Here is a 21815-nt window from a genome sequence, read left to right as displayed (position 1 = left end):
TTGATATGTTATTGATTTAAATTTGGTTCAATTTTTATTATGAAAAACTTTCCCATAAAATCTAAAAGGTATTGTAAGTAAAAATTATTCGATGTCTTTCAACAAACTTCTTCCTGGGCATAATGAAGTGTACCAATACAGCAATTTTCAGAATTTATTAACATTAAATGATTGAATTATATAAATTTTGATGTGTAGCTTTCAATTCATAAGGGAATGGTATATTCAGAAATAAATTTAAGAACACAAGATACATAAATGTGCTTTTATAATTATAAGAATAGTAACAAAATAAGAGAATTGTAGAAGAAGAGTTCATATTATTGGCAGAAATATGAGATCAGTAAAGTTATCAGCAATTTCTCCAATAAATCAAATATGGATTTTTTAAATTTATTGTCCCTGTACTTAATATTTATCCCATCTTCGATAACAATAATATACTGCTCTGTGAGAATGTGTTGTCAGAAGACATTTTAGCAACATTTAATACTGTGAATTCTGTCTGATTACAAAATGTTCCCTACAGTAAATTGTAATCTATAAAGCTATACATTTCTATAAGATGGAATTCGAAAACATGTATACCAATTAATAACATACATGTTGTATCACATATCTTATTCATTTACCTTACCTTATCACTGAGAACTGGAAAGTAAAAATTTATTTAGCACAAATTACATATTAAACACTTACCTTGCTTCTGAAATGACTAATTAAAGTTTATCAACTTTAATTATATATAAAGAAATTTGCTTATCACTGCCTATAAAATGAGGAAATGCTATCTATTTACTCACTAAAGTTCTAAACTAATTAAAAATGAAATGCAATAACTTCAGTCATTAAATTTGTTTTGTTACACTCTCCAGTCTTTTATTAGTTACAGTCATCACTTTGTAATTAAGAGATCCTATTGTGTCTGAATAAATAGTTGGAAATTCACTTCAATTACTTGTGTCCAATTAATATGAACTTAGCATAAGCGAAGTATGTGTCCTTCTGTGGATTTGATTTGATTTGATTTGGTGTTTTTAGTCAACTTTATGCACCTACAGTTTAAAGTGGGATCCAAACCACATGTGCCTCCATTGGGTATCAAACCCGGGACCCCTTGATTGCAAGGCGACAAAGCTACCACTGCGCCATCAGGGGGACTCATGTTCTTCTGTAGAGACGGACATCACATTGAAATGCTAACAGTACAACTGAAGAGTGGCGACTCGTGGAATTTTTGGGGTGTAGGAAGTTATGGTAAACAGACCGATTAAAGTTTTCAAAAATGTGTTCAATTACACAGTGACATGTATCGCCTGTACCTTGGATTAGCCATTGGATTTGTAATGTTAGCTGCAGGCCCTCCCTGCCTGTCATGTGTGGATTAAGAACATTATGCCAAACACAGAGTGCTAGGTGTCAACGAAGTTCAAATTTTGCTAGGAACCATTATGCTAGAGTTGGCATCACTGTTGAGGAACCCACGCGACCTTCCTCGTGGACCGTATAACTGGGAAATAGATCTGGAACAAGCGGGTGATAGCTAGCACATTGACTCTTGACAGTCGAGTAGCGAACCTTGATTGCACCCAAAGTTTTATAATACTCATTAAACTCTTAAAAAGTAGAAAACTGGAAATAAGTCTAAATTAAACTGTAGGAAGTTCCTCACTTCCTACATGGAGGAATCGCCACTGCAACTGAAAGAGTATTTTATATTTTCTAGAAGAGTTTTAGGCTATCTAAATGTAATTGTATATATAAAAAATAAGATTGATTTATTAAAATGACAGATTACCTATTCTTCCATAACTGTGGAACACCATATTATCTGGTTATTTTCAGTGAGTCTAGAAACAATGAAATAAAGAACGTCCAGATGATAATTTGTACCATTATTTTAACAATTGTTGAAAACTCATCAATATGGCTGTATTAAATAGGAATGTTATTAAATAAGGAAAATAAGGCCTAGCCTAGATTATGACTATTCTGTCTGGTACAATGACAGTCTTGCACTTTCCTGTTCCAAAGCAAAAAAATTCAGAACTAACAGCTTACTACATAGCAAACTGAAAGAATTCAAATCACATATGCAGTACAGTAGTCTCAATAAAACCACAGTGTCCCTTCAAGTACTCATAAAAAAACACATCTGGAGGAAATATACAGGATCATATGTTTGAGATGTCAGAAAAATTAACTATTATGTGCAATATGTTAATGTATGTATCTCTGAACAGTTTTTTGCAGAAAGGATGTAAGTTTTCAGTGGTTTAGGTTTACAGGCTTCAGCCATGTGGTGGTGCAAGCATGCATGTTATACCTGAAAATTTCACATACCATACAACATACTGTGCTCACTGGTGCAACGTGACAACCAACTTTGTCTCTGTGTATACATTGCTTTTCTTCTTTCTCTCTTTCTTTACTTTTACTTCTCCTCTTCATTTATTATGTTATGCTACTGTTCAAAGCATAATTTTGCTTGCATGTGATGTATACATTCTTGTAAATCTCATGCAACTGTGACAAAGTCCTCTACTCATACTTTTATATTGTAACATGAGTCTCTACAGTGACTCCTGAACTTAGTTCCACTTTGTGTATTTACAATTATGAATATAAACAATAAGCAATCTAATCTAATCTCTAATATTTTGAAAAGAAATCTAACTAGAATTATTTTTTTAAGGAAATTTATAAATTTATGACCATTAGGAAATCAAAATGAATGAAAGTTTGCTCATTGTGTATGAAGTAGTGTGTTAAATGTTCCCATAATGGGGTACATGAATCCTACATCTTAAAAAAATCTGTTTTGCACTTTTCATCTTCCCAAGTTTCCAGTTCTCTTTCTTTCATAGACCATGTGAGTTATTGGAGAGGGTAAGGAATGAACAGAGTACTGTAGAATAAAATGATAGTCTGATCACATGTTTAGAAATACAGCAAAACAAACTACAAATGCAAGTCATTCAATAATTTATTAAACATGCAAAATGTGGACCAACCAATACTACTATCATATAAGCAGTGGAATTACAATTCCTACATAATTTTTTCATTGCTTTTTACGTAATCTGTGAAGCACTGAGTATGTATTTGCTGTTGAATCTTGCATCTCATTTCTTAATTTGAAAAATATATTTTTATTCATTCAATTCCCTTTCCTCTTTGCTGTTCACTAAATGGCAATAAATAATATTCAAATGAAACATGTTATGAATGAGTATTACTTCTAGAGCCATGTGAAACATAAAATAGTAATGAACACGTACAAAGGCAGTGATAGGCAAAAAGAAAAAAAGTTGGATAATTTACATTGCAGAAATTAATATTGTATATTAAGTAAATTGTTCATATCCTATGTAATGAAATCACCTTAATACAACTATTTACCTGCTGTCCTGTTTGAACTACTAAACAAATCATATTAGCACACACTTTAAATGATTTCTTCTATCACTGTACAAAATATAAGAAACATTTTTAAGCCAAAGTAATATTCTGGTTTGTTTTTTCCTTCACTGATTGTGGTCATTTTATTTTCGGTTAGTAAGTAAATGTAAAATTTTCTGGCCAAGAGGTCCAGATGGGTTTCAAATTATCCAGTACTCATTTTGAAAGCAACTGATAATGTATATTGTTCCAATATTTAAATGAACTATAATATCTGGATTTCTATGAGTAAAAGTTATCCAATATTCTGGATACAGTTTTATTTGTCCTGTCCATCCCATTGTAAATTTCAGGTGTGTGTGTGTGTGTGTCTACTCATTTCATTTCGCATCAAGTACATGCTGAAAATGAAATTAGGCTGTTTGTGTGCAAATGATTACACTGGTTGAGATGGGTTTCGATGCCTCGCAGATGACTGTTGTCTCTGAATAAATGCAGCATGCTGATTCCAACAATGAAATCCAATTTTTCCCATCACATCAGAATTTTTCACAATTTTACAATCATAATGCAACAAAAGAGAAATTTTGGTTGTTTCCTAATCAATAAGTGATTCTGGAAGTATTTTCAATGCTGATCACGGAAATGACATCCATTTTTTTCTGTTCACATCAGAATTTTCACAATTTCACAATCAAAATTCTCATCTTCACCATTCCATTACACCTATTACAAAACACAAAAAAAGAAATTTATACAAGGGAAATTTTGGTTGTTTACAAACCAACAGCTGATTATGGAAGTATTTTAAATGCTGAACATGCAGATGGCATCCAGTTTTCCCCATCATGTCAAGAATTTTCACAATTTCGCAATAAAATGTGTATTTCCATTATTTCCTCAATAGATGGCTCTGTTTTAATGGAGGTAAAATATTGATTTTTTACAATACATTTCCTTCAATTTTGAACCATTAATGCATGTAAAATTGTATGCATTTAATCCACCTTCACATGACACATTAGCATGAAAACTGTATTTACTTTAGTTATTTTCGAAATCCCTCATGAAAATTTCCTTCACAAAATGTCCAATACTCAATGTTATAATATGGTGGACTGATTGAACTTAGTGACGTGTAGAAAAATCCTGACCTAGGAAAAAATCCTGACATGATGGGTAGAAATTGATGTAATTTCCGTGATCAGCATTCAAAATACTTCCAGAATCACTTATTGATTTTGAAACAACCAAAATTTCCCTTTTGTTGCGTTATGTAATAAATGCAATGTAATGACAAATATGAGAATTTTGATTGTGAAATTGTGAAAAACTCCGACGTGATGGGAACAAATGGATGTTATTTCTGTGATCAGTATTCAAAATACTTCCAGAAACACCCATTGATTTGAAAGCATCCAAATTTTTTTCTCAAAATGTCAATCAGTGTTTTTGTAAATGAAGAAGAAGACACCTGAATTAAATTTAAATGTTTTTGTGGATTTGTATTTATTAATATAGAGTTAATAAATAAGCAGGAACACATATTTCTATTATTCAGAATATTACAATGTTTATAATGTATCTTCTTCAGAACTCCTAGCAATAGTTATAAATGAATGGATAAAATCTAGGAATTTCAACTTAATCATCAATTCTGAAAGCTAAAGTTAGCTATATCATGCAACACAGGGAAGAATCTGAAAAATTGAAAATTACTAATTAAGCTACGATTTGTCTTCTAATCGTGGTGATAAAGACAGCATTTTGTAATGTTACACACTAAAACAACACAAGAATACAGAAAGAAAATACAAATGAGTTGAAGTGAGCCAAACAAATTGCTATGGCAGAGGATTCAAACAGGCAAATTTATTGTAAAATTAATTATAGAAGGATGCTCGTGAAAATTCAGAATACTAAGATTGAAAGACTTAGAACTATTATTTTACATTTTTGGATTTCTAGATCCATTATACCGTGCGTCCATTTCGATCTGCAGCCGAGAGATCGGGAGAAGCGTGGCGGGCAGCGCTGACGGAGAAGCCGACATTTGCGGCCTGTAATGCCCGCTTATTTTTATAGACATATGCAGACATTTATATAAATATTGCAAAATGATCACTAACCTGTGTTATAACACGCAAAAGTTCTTCTGTAATTCATCCAAGTTCTGCTCTTATATACACAAATAAATACGCTATAGAAACGATGTTAAGAGCCACAGATAAAAAAGCATTTTAATCATGGTTTTGATCAGTAACGTCCTGCTTAAGTTTATATCCTTGAAAGATTTTTGTGGCGATGGGAATCGTTTGGAGGTTTCGAATGTGCAACACTGTATCAGGATTACACTGCAGACGAAACCGATAAAAGTGAATGGTTTTCGTGAGCTTCCTCGCAATCCGAAATATCCGAGCTCGAGTTTTTTGTTCCTTCCCGACTAGATGAAGACAGAGTTGTAAATATAGTGGCGAGCAATGTAAACCAAGAGCGTGTTAATTTCGTACTGTGCGCAAGAGTGTTATTCTTGGTTACTTGCAGTTACTTGTTTGTGTTATTGTAGTGTGTATGTGTGACGTGTCAGTGAGACGATTGGAATGCCAGCCGCAAAATTAACGTTAGAACAAAGATTTTTTATGTATGACACGTACCTAAGTGAAAACAAACTCGTGTAGAGACGTGTGTAGGTAATTTGTACAGAAATTCCCATGCGTTTCAACTCCACACAGAGATACGGTTAGATATCTTGTCCTTAAATTACGAGAAACTGTATCGTTAAATTTTAAAACACCTAAGCAAAAACGACGGATTCTAACCGAAGCAAAACTCGATGATATTGGTGCAGCGTTAGAACGTTCTCCAAACCTCTACGCCGTGTTTCACAAGAGGTGGGCGTGTCAAAATCATCGGCACATACAGTCACTAAGCTACTAAAATTAAAACCATACTCTTATAACACAGGTTAGTGCTCGTTTTGCAATATTTATATAAATGTCTGCATATGTCTATAAAAATAAGCGGGCATTTCAGGCCGCAAATGTCGGCATCTCCGTCAGTGCCGCCCGCCACGCTTCTCCCGATCTCTCGGCTGCAGATCGAAATGGACGCACAGTATATTAGGAATGGACTGATATGAAATATTTGCTGATGTTAATAAAGAACCTACATAAAATTTGCAGATAACAATAACCTGTATTATTCTGATCTGATATAAAATTGTAATGTCCCATGAAGAACCTGAATGGTTGTTGTTTTAATTAATGCTAAGTATTTAGTCGCGTGTCCCACACCGTGGCCATGCGGTCTAAGTAGGCAGGCTTTGGGCTTGCGCTACAAGAGGTATCTGGTTCAAGTGTTCTGAGGGTGGTGAGGGAGGGGGTAAGCATAACAACTTTTCTCCTGAGATTTTGCCCAATGGGTAGCCACCCACTGTCATGAGGAAATTGGGGAGCTACAAATTAGTAGCATAACCTGGTCATGAAAACCTACAACAAAAACTGGAGGTTCGTCATGTTGACCACACATCACCCCGTAACTGGTTGGATGTTCACCCACAATGTGCAAGTGAGGTCAGTAGTTTGTAAGTGGGGCCCTGGCCCTCAAGGCTTTTGCACCATGAGTTATCCAGTCATGTACTTAATGAAATCAGAGTACACTAATTATACGCCTATATTAAACATAAACATAATGACAGAATGGTTAAATTTTTGCACTAAATTATAGCCTGTTTAAAGAAATGCCAGATTAGTGAAATTATCAACTAATACAAAATAGAGTACTTATCAACCTGTCCTATTTCTATAAGATATATATATACATAGAGAGAGATATAGGACATTCTGTTATTATGTTTATGAATATAGGTGTATAATTAGTGTACTATGATTTCATTTCGTGAACTTCTGCAAGAAACTTCAGTCAGACAATTACAAAATTAATTGTGTTAAAAGACAAAAAGCACCCTCATAGCCCGGAAATCACACACATATTATTACATGATGATGTATGCTTTCAGAATTGATGGTTTAAAATTGGATAACTAAGAGAAGAAAATTTTTCATCAGGAGAGGAAATAAACTCGTGTATAGTTATGATTGAAATTAACAGTGTTTGAACTTTATATTAACAGCTTTAACTTCCTAACTGACATTGGTTTTGTTTAGCCAGTACTTTTCTGGCTTACATATTATACATCACAACACCTTGTAGACCTTATGATAATTTTGTTATGCAAAAAAATGCATAAAAATTTCACTTTGCGCAAGCTTCAGTTTTTCTCCTCATAGAGTACAAAACATTTGTTCTCTAATATTTACATTTCCTTTTTGCTTCTAATTGAATTGTGATGTACCACAAGTTTATTTCCTCCAGATAATGCTTAACTTGTAATGATAAGCTGGAGACCAGTTTTTATAGTGTATTAAAGAATTTTTAAAGAAAACTGAAATACATGCTCTATCAAAAATAAAATAAAATAATTGTAAAATTATATAATAAAAAAGTAATTAGAACATGCATTGTGTAAAAGGTGCAACAATGAACAAACGGAAAACATAATGACTGTAATCAACTCTCATTCACAAATGGATGAAGAACAAAATAAATTATTATAAGTGCCTATGCGCAATTCATGAAGGACAATGCTAAAAATTACACTTACTGTTTATTTTCTTTGAGAGGACCAGTAGCATTTTTATCCAAACCTTCTGTCATGTATGCATCAAAAACCAAGGACTGTAAAAGACTTTTATCACCTGTAAATAAAGATTAGTAGTTACAGGCACTGTAATAATTAAATCTTATTGTATTGTACACTTATATTTTTTAAACCAAAAACTTGCACAGAACTCTAGATTACGTTAAATATAGTCTTTCCTTTCCTCACATGAAGTATAAGAAAGTAGGGAAATATAATTTACACTTTTCCATATACATAATTTCTTTTGATTGGGTAGTGTGTGTTAGTTTAGATCAATCGTGCAATTGAATTCTTCTGCATAAGCAACTGCATTAACATATAAAGGCTTAATAAAGCATAGCTATCCCAAAGTAACCAGAACTTTTGGCCTAACTACAGTTTTTATGTGGGGAAAGTTATGTTTATGTTCATTGGCAAATTCAAGTTGGTCTTACATTGGGCCAGCAGTTACCAACCTTTGCTTAACCATGGAAAAGTGAGTCAAAATCATTTTTAGAAATTATTTTCTCCTGTTAAAACAACTTTCAAGTCTATGCTTTCAATTATAGAGTGTAAAATAAATTATGTGCGAGAGTATTTCTTTCCAAATATTTCATTCACAGAAATATATTTTGTTAATGAAAGTAGAATCTATTCGTAACGTGTAGTCACTCACCAGTCCTTTGTCAGCCACCATGGATGAAAGATATTTCTGTATTGGGAATTGCTTATGGTTTGTCTATTTAGCTGTAGCAAAACAAGAACATTCTTACAGGTATTCTTGTGAAAGTGGTTCATTATCTATGTATATATCTGCTAGGTGCAGACTGAATTCTCTGAAATATGTAAAACTATGTAAACTCTAGAAAGTGTTTTGTGCTAATACTTGAAGGTACCTTGAAAACAATGATATCATATGAACGAGAAAGTGTTGCATAATTTTTTAAAGAATTTTACACAAATCATTTATACTTAAGTTTATATTTGGCCTCACAATAAATTATATATATATATCACAAAGTTGGCCCAACATTGGAACAACGTCCAAAATCACCTTTGCCAAACAGTATGCTCTTTCATTTGGCACACTTATATTTTTAGTACAGTTCCCCATACGTTGGGCCAACTACTTTTGGTTACTTGGGACACCTTGTGCTAACATTATTAAGAATTAATGATAAGTAATATAAACAATAAAATATATACCTTATACAAAGGTTTGCTTATGACAGGAAAATTAACTATTTGATCTCATGAGAGGGCATAACTTTTTTGTCACTGTTTATTGTTTGTTTTAAATGTGTCCAGGGGTGATCACTTTATTTTAGATATCATGGGAGTGATCATTATTCTTATGTTAATTTATTGTTCGTATGAGAGGTTTTGGAGAGTAATCCTTAATTAGGCATTTATTAAATTGATGATTTATTATTTGTTTTAGAAATTTTAGGGAGCAGTTTCTTAACTTATAAACCACAAGATGAGGGGCATTGCCTAATTTTAAATGCAAATTAAGGACATAATTTAGTTTTAGATGTCGAGGCAGCTATCACTTCATTTTTAGGTGTTGATTCCATAGTTTTAGATATAAGGTAGGGGTGATCACTTAATTTGAGACATTAACAAGTGATTATACATTTCCAAAAATATTCTTTGTAAAGTAGCTTACTGAAAACTTGTGTGAAAATTGTAGCTCAAATTCAGATTGATTGATTGATTTGATTTATTTTACTTTACTTTTCTTCCACTTTTGGCTAACCTCGAAGAGGATGAGTGATGATATTGATGAAGGGACAATCACAAAGAACACCTAGGACCTCTGGTGTCAAAGCATGCTGTGCTAACCACTCCACCATGGATGCCGGGAAACAGGGGAACCTAGGTTTTTTTGGCATTTCGTGCAAATGCTCTACCATTTAGCTACCATTGTAACTTCTGGCTTCCCCATAATTTCCACAACTTTCACATGTAACTTTTCAGTAAGCTATTTCATGTAGCTAGTTAAATTCCTTACATAGTAAATGATGAATTTCGCGTATTAAAAAATATATTTCAATATTTGTCATTCATGAATAAAAATAAATGCCCATGAGTTAATTATTGGTTTAAAAAATATACGACACTATGTGGATTACAATTTGATTTCTAGGTTCGTTCAGATTTTTGAGCTAGGAGCTGGCTATGTAACTTGTTTTATTTTGAGACAATGAACCTTCTTAATTTCTTTTCCATTTTTTTTGAAGTTGCAAGAAAAATAAAGTTTGTAAGAGATACATATTAAAATTGTACTTACAGAAGTATGAATCCTTATCCATTTTCTTTTTTTCATTGTTCACTGTAATATAAAATGTTATAATAATTATTAATATTTATAAAACAATTATTGTAAGACAAAAATAGTGACAAAAATTTAATCATTTTTCTGAATCTTATACATGTATTCTTCTACAAATTTTTTAATGCACATCTACAAGGCTATTGGAATTTTCTTGGCATCAGAACTGATACCACTCCTGCGCTAAGAATGACAGGAAAAATGAGGTTGACAGGCAGAAGGGGGGGATGCAGAAATATTTTTGGGGAAGCAGTCACATTTAATATAACCCTAAATACCATACATAAGCATTTTGGCTAAGAGGGCACTTATTTCTGTAATTTTATTTTTTCTGGCGGAGGTCCCTGGACTAAGGATAAGATCTACATTAGGAATAAGGATATTAAATTAGGCACCTGGAATCAAGGTTATGGAATGTTCTGAGCCTTTACCAGCCGGGGGCATTTCAGTGTACAGTGGGATCCATGAGTATTACCGTGCAAATTGTCCATGACTATTTTCATTAATTTTTCTCTTACATCCTATGTGTTTTTAAGCGATTGATTTTTATGTATGCCAGTGAAGACATTGTCAACAGCTTGTTTTGAGTTTTCTTTTAATTCTTGAAGCTGTTATTGGGTCAAATAAAGTGCACGAACATGGTGATGGACAATTTGCACGGTAATACTCATGGATCCCACTGTACAGTTAATGAGATAGTTAAGTATAAATTAGATGTAGTAGCTGTCCAGGAAGTTAGGTGGCCAGGAGAAGGGAATTGTAAAACTAAAAATTATACTTTTTTCTATGGTGGTACTGAAAATCATAATTTTGGAACAGGCTTTTTCATAAATAATAGAATTATCTCGGCTCTTAAAACAGTAGAATTTATTAATGATAGGATATCATATGCAATTTTACAGGGTAGGTGGTGTAAAATTATTTTAAAAAACATACATGCACCAACAGAAGATAAAGATGATAATACTAAAGATGATTTTTATGCAGAGTTAGAACAGGTCTTTGATAAATTTTCTCAGTATGATATGAAAATTCTGTTAGGTGACTGTAATGCACAGATTGGCAAAGAAGAGACATTTAAACCCACGATTGGTAAAGAAAGTCTTCATGAATTAAGTAATGATAATGGTATAAGATTGATTACTTTTGCAACCTCAAAGAATTTAATTGTGAAAAGTACCACTTTTAAACATAAAGATATCCATAAATATACCTGGTCTTCTCCAGATGGTAAAACTCATAATCAGATAGATCATATTCTCATTGATAACAGAAGGCATACTAGTATAATTGATGTTCATACACATAGAGGTGCTGACTGTGCCAGTGACCATTATTTAGTAATTGCTAAATTAAGAGAAAGACTCGCAGTGACAAATCATAAGCAACAAAATCTAAAAGTTCTAAAATTTAATACAGGAAAATTTGCTGATGAAAGAATTAAGAAAGATTAGAAAATTAAACTGTCAAATAGATTTGATGTTTTGCAGGATTTAAATGATGATGAAAATATAAATGAAACAGATGTAAATAAGAATTGGGAGCACATACGTAATGCAATAGAATCAGCAGCTAAAGAAAGTATAGGATACCATAAACCGAGAAAAAGTAAGCCATGGTTTGATAATGAATGTCATAATCTAATAGAAATAAGAAATCAGGCTAGACTTAGGTGGTTAAATAACTCTGATGATACAAATCTAAGCAATTATAATAGAATAAAGAGAGAAGTTAACCGCATGTTTAAAAGTAAAAAAAGAGATTACTTGAAAAGCAAAATTAACGAAATTGAAACAAACAGCAAAAACAAAAATATCAGAGATTTATATAAAGGTGTAAATGAATTTAGAAAGGGGTGGTAACCTAAAGTAAACTTGATAAAATATAAAGACGGTGATTTTCTAGCTGACCCAAGCGATATTCTAAATAGATGGAAGAACTACTTTAATGACCTTTTAAATGTTCATGTAGGAGATAAGTCAGAAGTAAATGAAGTACACACAGCAGAACCTTTAGTTCCAGAACCTAACTTGACTGAAGTTAAAGATGCTATTAAAAGGCTAAAGAATAACAAAGCACCTGGCATTGATTTAATACCAGCTGAGTTAATTAAATATGGTGGAAATTCATTAATATGTCAAATTCATAAATTAATTTGTTTAATATGGAATAAAGAAGAAATCCCTCAACAGTGGAAAGAATCAATAATTGTTCCTGTGTTTAAGAAAGGTGATAAAATGAACTGCAATAATTACCGTGGAATTTCTCTACTCCCAACAACATATAAAATATTATCTAACATTCTTTTAACAAGACTAACCTGTTACCCTGCCCCCGTGTCAGGGCAACAGTGTTTTTTTTTTCTTATTGTAATATTTATTAATATGTTAATTAATTAGGTAATTACGTGTATAAAAATATGTATATGTGATAAGTGTATCTCAATTTATTATGCATTTTAAGCTCGTATATATTCCATGTATAAAAACCATGTAGCTCTCTGTTCTTTCTTCATGTTTCGAACGTTCAAAAGAAAGGCGGGCAGTTTAGCTGTTAAAGATTAAAAATTTTGAAAGAAGGGCGGTTGGCAACAGACGCCAACCAAACGTATATAAACTCCCAGATGAGAGTAGGGGAGGTCGGCTGTTGGAACTGAGACTTGGAAGGGAGAGGCTGTTTTTGCTTCGGTTAGCTAGGACCGGAGGACAGATCTCCCGAAACGGATGCTGTAAGAGATTGGATTGCCGGGCAAGCTAGTGCCTTGGTGTCCAGTTTACAGGTAAAAGGGTAGTTTGTACTGGATGTTATTTTGAAGTAATTACGGTGCGCCGGGCAGCCTAGTGCCTTGTCACCGTGGAGGTTGAGAAATGTACATGTCGGGCGACCTAGCGCCTGTTAAGACGTTTCTTGGAGTAACGCGAGTCTACCTTGTGACAAGCGTACTTCAGATGTAATTCATGAAATGTAAAGCATCCAGGTACAAACAATAGAGATTCTGACATCAAAAAATAGAGTTTTGGCCCGATAAATAATTAGAGAAATGAACGTTCGGATACGACATGTATATACTTAAATTTTACGTTAATTAAACTATAGAAAATATCCAAAATTTCCGTTTTTAATTTCACACATGCTGGACAAGGTAATTTATCCCCCTGATTAATAAGGTTTCGCAAAGGTTATCCGTTGTCTCTTGTAGTTAATTATATAATTATGTTGACTTGTAGCAACCCACGTGCATTGTCGTACAAAGAAAGATACCCCTAGACAAATCAGAGCCGAGTACGAAGTGCACCGAACCTCGAGTGCGGAGGTAAAGTGTGGGGGGGCAGGCGAGTAACATATTTATTTGGGGGCTCTGTCCGCGATTGAACGTATTTTTTTTTGAAGGCGTGTCGCAGGATATTGAACTAGATTTTTGAATTGAAAGTTAAGGAGAGAAACGGACGAGGATCGAACCGATGATCTTGCGAAACAGAAAAGGGGAAGTTACAAGAATGTCGCTTGGTAACTCGAGTAGGTCCAGCCCGACCGCGACAGAACTTTCTGTTGTTGAGGAACAGAGGTGCGTTCCGAAAGTAGCAATGGAGGAAATTCGTTTGCCGCTTCCGACATTTGAGGGAAATGTAGGGAAGGAAGATGCTTTTTCGTATCTGGATAGAATTCAAGATTACGCGAGAACGCTGAAAATTTCTGAAGATGATCTTCTGAAGCAGTTTATTCCTCTTTCGTTGCGAAATGAAGCGAGGGAGTGGTTTTTGTTCACGGAACCGTTCGGTGATTTTTCACATTTCAGGCATAAATTCTTGCAGACTTTTCATGGATTGGATTATCAGAGAGAAGCAGAGTTATTTTTGTCTCAGAGGTTTCAACTTGCTAACGAGGGATTGGCGGAATACGTTCGCAAAGTTGACAGGCATTTTAGTAGGATAAAGAATTCGGCTTCTGCACAGGAGAGAATTGACTTTGTGAAATCGCACTGCAATCCGGTATTTAGGGATTATTTGTACAACAAGACATTCACTTCTATGAGAGAGATGAGCGAATACGCCCTGGAACTGCAGGCGGAGTTTTTGGAAAGGCAGAGATTCAAGTCTTTCGTTTCTGAAGACGAAATTCGTAACTTGGCGCTGAGAAAGTCCGTTAATCAGGAATGCGAAGAGGAGAGGGGGAGAAAGAAATCTGATATTTTCTTGGACCCTGTGAGCATTGGTTTTGACCGCCCGAGAGTCGAGCGCTTGAGGGCTGAACATGTGGTTTCACGCCCTCCACCCTCGCGGCTTGCGGTGAGGGATGAAAACAAACAGAACCGCTTTTCGAAGGAAGATTGCCAGAGAAATAAATTATGCTACACTTGTGGACAGAAAGGTTGCAGAGCTTCAAATCACCATAGGGAAAACAAGATTAATGAACGTGGGAAGGAAGCAACAAAAAACTCGTAGAGTCGCCACGAATTTGTCAAGTTCGTGGCGTGGAAACTGCAAATTTTACGCGGAAGGAAAATTTTTCACGTCACAATGTAAATGTAAAAGACGTAAGGGAAGCTATCGTTTTATGCAACGTGGCTAACGTGGAAGTACACGCATGTATTGATACGGCGTCGTCCAATAACTTTGTGTCTTTGGAGGTTTTCGAGAAGATGAAGACAAATGGAGTAAAATTGAAGATTTGCAGAACTAAAGTAATACTTGCGGAAGGAAATGTGGAATCTTTGGGGAGCGCTTACGTGAATATTAAGCTTCACGGACACAAGGCTCGGGATCAGATATTTGTGTTATCAAATGCTAATCATGAAATGTTAATGGGAAGGACATTGATGGCTAAGCTTGGACTTATACCCATGATTCATCGTAACGGGTGGACAATTGAGCCTGATCTTTCGAAAATCGTGCCTTTTGATTCGCCGTCGACACGTGACAGCGTTGATGTTGTTGGTTCTAGGGGACTGGGTTCGACCACGGATGGAGTCGAAGGAGTCCGAGAGAACGTTTCTGCTTGCGGAGCGGAGACACGTAGCAGTGACATCAAAGGGGAGGGGGTTGACGAAGAGAGAAGGATTGCCATGCTGATGGAGGGTACCGATATCTCAGAGGAAAACAAGCCGAAATTGATTGCCATACTGAGAAGGCATATTGATGTTTTTCAAGATAAACCGGGATTAGCAAAGGATTACGAGGTTCGTTTGGATGTGAATAACGAGAAGCCGTTCCGAGCGAAACCTAGGCCACTTTCTGAGCAAAAGAGGAAATTAATGAATCAGGCGATTGAGCAGATGCTTGAAGACGGGATCATTGAAAGGGGTGATACAGATTACCTTTCACCGCCTATCCTTCATGTGAAGAGAGATAACACATGCAAAGTGATCATCGACAGCAAAGGCTTAAATAAGAGATTGGAGGCTAGACGTAGAGAAATACCTGATATCAGGTCGACAATATGTAAGCTTTCTGGGGGAACTATATTTACAGTTCTGGATATTCCGTTTGCATTTGCAAATATGCAGATTTCTGAAGATACAAGAAAATATGCAGGTTTCTTGACAGAAATGGGGACGTTTAGATACAAAAGGTTATTTTATGGCTGTCGTAGTGGACCTTTTCACCTTGCAGAACTGATGCAGAAGACGCTAGGAGAGCATTATCAAACTGATGCAATATGTTATTATGATGACGTAGTGATTGGGAACGCTACCGAGGAAGAACAACTGAGAGTGTTGGATTCTGTCCTGGGAAAGATGAAAGACAAAGGACTGACGATTAGTTATCGAATGTCGCGTCTCTTCAGGAAGAAAATTAATTTTCTTGGGTTTAAAATTTCAGAAAATACCATATCTTGTGCGGAAAGTAAGATGAAACAGGCAGAACAATTGCAGCGCCCGAGGAATATCAAGCAAGTTAGGAAATTATTAGGTTTCTTAAATTTTCTGTCGGATTTCATAAAGGACCAAGCAAAGATATCCAAACCGATCACGGACTTGTTACAAGGAAATAGGAAATTTTCTTGGGGAAAAGAACAAGAAGAGAGTTTACAGAAGTTGAAGGATGCAATTGTAAATAGTCCTGATCTCAAGATTCCTGACGTTTCGAAACCGTTTCACTTGTTTGTACACTGCTCTGACATAGCGCTTGGCTATATCGTCGCTCAGGAGGACGATAAAACCAGAAAATTGCAGACTGTTGCATTTGGGAGTAAGAATCTGTCTGAAACTCAGCGTTCTTATTCTGTCACAGCGAAAGAGTTATTTGCGTTGACCATGGGTCTGGAGAAATTTGAATATTACTTTCTGCAAGCACCGGAAGTGATAGCTTACACTGACCATTCTGCGCTCGTGGACATCTTGAAATCTTCTCAGATTCCGAGCCACATAAACAGAATGATAAACAGGGTGACCAGGTTTCCAGTTACAGTAAAATACATTGCCGGTAGAAATAACACAGCGGTTGACTACTTGTCGAGGATCGAAGCAGGATTCTCTGAGAGGGAGAATTACATTGGATCTTCGGATGAAGAAGAGAATTATCCGATAGAGGACATCAAGCCTGATGGATATTTCAGATTAGAGATGCCTGATGGGACGATAATGGAACATCATGATATTCCTAAAGTCGAAGGCAAAGTGTGTCAGAAATTCGACCGGAAACAGAAAAGGAAAACGGAAGCGATGTTTACAGATGCAGCTGGCAACACTGTAAATGGAAGACAGACGGACGGACAGAAAGAAACTTCGCCGCCCGTAGATCTTAACGATAAAGAAATGTGGAAAAGAGAACAACAGAGTGATCCTTACTTGTCGAAATTAATTGGATGTTTAAATGGAGAAGAAGTTGAAATAAAGGATTCTCGAGAGAAGAGAAAATTTGACTTTTATCTGCAACATTCCTGTCTCGACGATGATGGACTGCTTTACCGTTTCGTTGACGAAAAAACTGGACTTTATCCACCGTTTAGCTCCAGATTGAAGCTGTGGGTACCAGAGAAGTTGAAGAGTGAAGTTCTTAAGTCTTCGCATGATGATTTATTATCTGCGCACTTAGGACATGGAAAGACATTGTTTAAGGTCCTAGAGAATTATACTTGGGACGGAGTAGTCAAAGATGTCAGTAACTATTGCAAAAGTTGTATCACTTGTCTTCAGTATAATCCTGACAACAGCAGAAAGATGGGATTTATGAACTCGAGGAAATCTACTGCGCCTGGATACAAAGTGTTTCTGGACATTTTTGGACCACTGCCTACAAGTACGAAGGGGAGATACAAGTACTGTTTAGTCATTCAAGATGAGTTCTCAAGGCACATTAGTTTGACACCGCTTAGAACTACAACGGCGAGGACGATCTCGCAAGCATTCTTGAAGTACTGTTTTCAATCAGGATTTCCGAAATACGTTGTCAGTGACAACCAGAGTGTATTTCGAAGCAAACTGTATTCACAGACGTTGCGTTCTGTGAATTGCAAGCCTGTCTATATTACGCCATATAGACCGAAGGGAAATAAATCAGAAGCAGCTATTAAGATAATCAAGCAAGCACTTGGGAAGTTTTGCAAGGAACACTCGTCGTGGGCTGAAAATTTGGACGCGATAAGTTTTGCCATTAATAATGCAACGAATTCGATGACTGGATTGAAGCCGTCATTCTTGTTCTTTGGACGTGATTTGTACACACCGCATGACACTCGGAAAATGGAGCTTCAGAGGGAAGATGGAACCGGGGAAGACGTCACGGCGGAGAGACAGGTGGATTACGTCATACAGTTAAAGGAAAGAATGGGCGCGGCTTTCGAATTTGCAAGAGAAAAAGAGGAAAAGACGAGGCAAAAGGCGTCAAAGGCCTACAATAAGGGCAGAAGAAGGGTTAATCTTCGTGTAGGAGATCGAGTACTGCTTCAAGAGCATAGAATTTCGTCTGCTTTTAATAAGCAAACTGCGTGCTTTTTCCCGAAATTCAAAGGGATCTACAGAATTCTGAATTTCACAACTCCAAATAATGTTGTTTTGGAAAAGGAAGGTGAGGGGAAGAGAGTTCTGGCTAACGTTGACCAGCTGAAGGTCGTTCCGAGAAGAAATTTGAGAAGTGTGAGGGAAAGCACTCGTCCCTAAATTCTACCCTGAGAATCCATCTCAATGGGGAGGGGGTAGAAGGGCTGTGAAAAATGATGAAAAAGAAGCCGAAAAGTCGACTTGTAGTTTGTACAGTAGTAATTAAGTTCCTGATTTATTGTCGCTACACATTAGAGTCCTGGTAAATTTATTTCTTGTGAATGTAAGATTTAAATTACGGACTGTTGGATTTTGTTATGTAAACCTTTTACCTATAAAAGTAAAATATTCTGCACACGAGGACATGAGATTTTCATCGCTAAGAGAATGCTGAAGGATGGCAGTTCGATGCCCGAAGAAGGAAAGGAAAGTTCCTTATAGATGAAAAAAATGGGAAAGCCATTTTAAAGTCGGGTCGTGTGATCGAACGATAGAACTTTTTCAAAGCATTTCAAGCTGAAATTCGGCAGGAGTCGAACCGAGTACCGCGGATGTCCCAGACGCAAGGACTAGGGGACTAAGGAGCGGGGAGTTCTTCGGATGGACCGAGGAGAGGCTGAGTCGACCCTAGAGCGGGAGCCGGGCATGTTCTTTGGAAGGTGGAGGAGCTGAAGCTGTCTGCACAATGGAGCAGTCCTGATGACCAGATGTCCAGGAGATTCCAGGATTCCAGGAGGAAGAATCCGTGTGGAAATAGGATATTTAGTGCAGTGAAATCGAGACTCTTCTTTTTCAGAGAGACGTTTTGACGTGTAGTTTCAGTGAACTTTTTTTTTGCCTTTTTCAGTTACAGTGCTTAACTTCTCTCAGTGACTTTAAGACAATTCACATAGACTGAAATTTAAATTTCAGATTGAATTGTAACGCTGGGGAAGGGGAATCTGTTACCCTGCCCCCGTGTCAGGGCAACAGTGTTTTTTTTTCTTATTGTAATATTTATTAATATGTTAATTAATTAGGTAATTACGTGTATAAAAATATGTATATGTGATAAGTGTATCTCAATTTATTATGCATTTTAAGCTCGTATATATTCCATGTATAAAAACCATGTAGCTCTCTGTTCTTTCTTCGTGTTTCGAACGTTCAAAAGAAAGGCGGGCAGTTTAGCTGTTAAAGATTAAAAATTTTGAAAGAAGGGCGGTTGGCAACAGACGCCAACCAAACGTATATAAACTCCCAGATGAGAGTAGGGGAGGTCGGCTGTTGGAACTGATACTTGGAAGGGAGAGGCTGTTTTTGCTTCGGTTAGCTAGGACCGGAGGACAGATCTCCCGAAACGGATGCTGTAAGAGATTGGATTGCCGGGCAAGCTAGTGCCTTGGTGTCCAGTTTACAGGTAAAAGGGTAGTTTGTACTGGATGTTATTTTGAAGTAATTACGGTGCGCCGGGCAGCCTAGTGCCTTGTCACCGTGGAGGTTGAGAAATGTACACGTCGGGCGACCTAGCGCCTGTTAAGACGTTTCTTGGAGTAACGCGAGTCTACCTTGTGACAAGCGTACTTCAGATGTAATTCATGAAATGTAAAGCATCCAGGTACAAACAATAGAGATTCCGACATCAAAAAATAGAGTTTTGGCCCGATAAATAATTAGAGAAATGAACGTTCGGATACGACATGTATATACTTAAATTTTACGTTAATTAAACTATAGAAAATATCCAAAATTTCCGTTTTTAATTTCACACATGCTGGACAAGGTAATTTATCCCCCTGATTAATAAGGTTTCGCAAAGGTTATCCGTTGTCTCTTGTAGTTAATTATATAATTATGTTGACTTGTAGCAACCCACGTGCATTGTCGTACAAAGAAAGATACCCCTAGACAAATCAGAGCCGAGTACGAAGTGCACCGAACCTCGAGTGCGGAGGTAAAGTGTGGGGGGGCAGGCGAGTAACAAACCCCATATGCTAATGAAATTATAGGTGATTATCAATGTGGATTTAAATGTAACAGATCAACTACAGATCAAATTTTTCACATCAGACAGACACTTGAGAAAAAGTGGGAATATAATCAAAATGTCCATCAGCTATTCATTGATTTCAAAAAAGCATATGATTTGGTCAAAAGAGATAAATTATATAATATATTAGTCGAGTTTGGAATACCTAAGAAGCTTGTTAGTATGATTAAAGTATGCACCAGTGAAACAGAAAGTAAAATTCGTGTGGGTATTAATGTGTCTGACAAATTTACAATTCATGATGGGTTAAAACAAGGAGATGCATTATCTCCATTGCTCTTTAATTTTGCCTTAGAATATGCTGTTAAGAAGGTAAAAGAAACTAAAGAAGGACTAAAATTAAATGGTGTGATTCAGTTGTTAGCATATGCAGATGATGTAGACTTATTAGGGGATGATATAAATACAATTAAGAATAATGCTAAAATATTTTTCAAAACTGCTAAAGAGATAGGTTTGGAAGTTAACAAAGAGAAAACTAAATATATGCTTACAGGTCGAAACCAAGTGTTAGGTAATAATCAAAATCTAATTATTGATAACAACTCGTTTGAACCAGTTTCCAAATTCAAATACTTAGGATTAATATGAACAAATGAAAATTATATTAAAGAGGAAATAAAAAGTAGGCTTAATTCAGGAAATGCGTGTTACTTCTCGCTTCATAAACTTTTGTCTTCTCGTTTAATATCTAAGAAACTAAAAGTTAAAATATACAAAACAGTAATTTTGCCTGTAGTATTATACAGATGTGAAACTTGATCCCTTGCATTGAAAGAGGAACATAAATTGAGAATATTTGAAAGTAAGATCCTTAGGAAAATATTTGGACCTAAAAGGGATGAGGAGACAGGTGAGTGGAGAAGGTTACATAATTTAGAAGTACATAATTTGTATTCATGTCCAGATATTATTAGAATAATTAAATCAAGAAGACTTAGGTGGGCAGGCCATGTGGCACGAATGGGAGAGGAAAGAGGAGTTCACAGGATTCTTGTTGGGAAACCCGATGGTAAGAGACCTGTAGGAAGGCCAAGACGAAGATGGAGGGACAATGTTGAGATGGACCTAAAGGAAATCGGTGGGGATGGAAAAGAGTATATAGATCTTGCTCAAGATAGGGACAGATGGAAGACCTGTGTTGCTGCAGCCATGAACCTTCGGGTTTAAGAAGGCTAGATAGTTAGTTAGTTTAGAGACTCAAAATATAATGTAGTGAATGCAACGAAAATGTAATACAATACAATGCAATAATGAAAATAATACTGCACCATCCAAGAACTATTCTCAGCCTCAAGCAAAATTAGACATTGTTCTTGGCGAGTGCATAATGATACAAGTAATAAAGTTTTAAATTGCTAACGTGTGACTTCAAAACTTTACACCTTCT

General features: G+C 35.8%; 1 protein-coding gene across 1 annotated transcript in view; it reads right to left on the bottom strand.

The window, feature by feature from the left end:
- The window catches only part of stol (voltage-dependent calcium channel subunit stolid), a 309278-nt gene that overhangs the window by 44580 nt on the left and 242883 nt on the right, over nucleotides 1–21815 (bottom strand). The window contains exons 19-20 of the mRNA XM_083132012.1: nucleotides 10377–10418; nucleotides 8066–8159 (exon numbers count right to left, since the gene is read on the bottom strand). Coding sequence (XP_082988138.1) covers nucleotides 8066–8159; nucleotides 10377–10418 — 136 coding nt within the window. The remainder of the gene's footprint in view (nucleotides 1–8065; nucleotides 8160–10376; nucleotides 10419–21815) is intronic.

This window comes from Lepisma saccharinum, chromosome 1 (assembly GCF_977018435.1).
Source record: "Lepisma saccharinum chromosome 1, izLepSacc3.1, whole genome shotgun sequence".
Lineage (NCBI taxonomy): Eukaryota > Metazoa > Arthropoda > Insecta > Zygentoma > Lepismatidae > Lepisma > Lepisma saccharinum.
The sequence above is the reverse complement of the archived record's forward strand: the minus strand, read 5'-3'. Positions and strand labels throughout refer to the sequence as shown.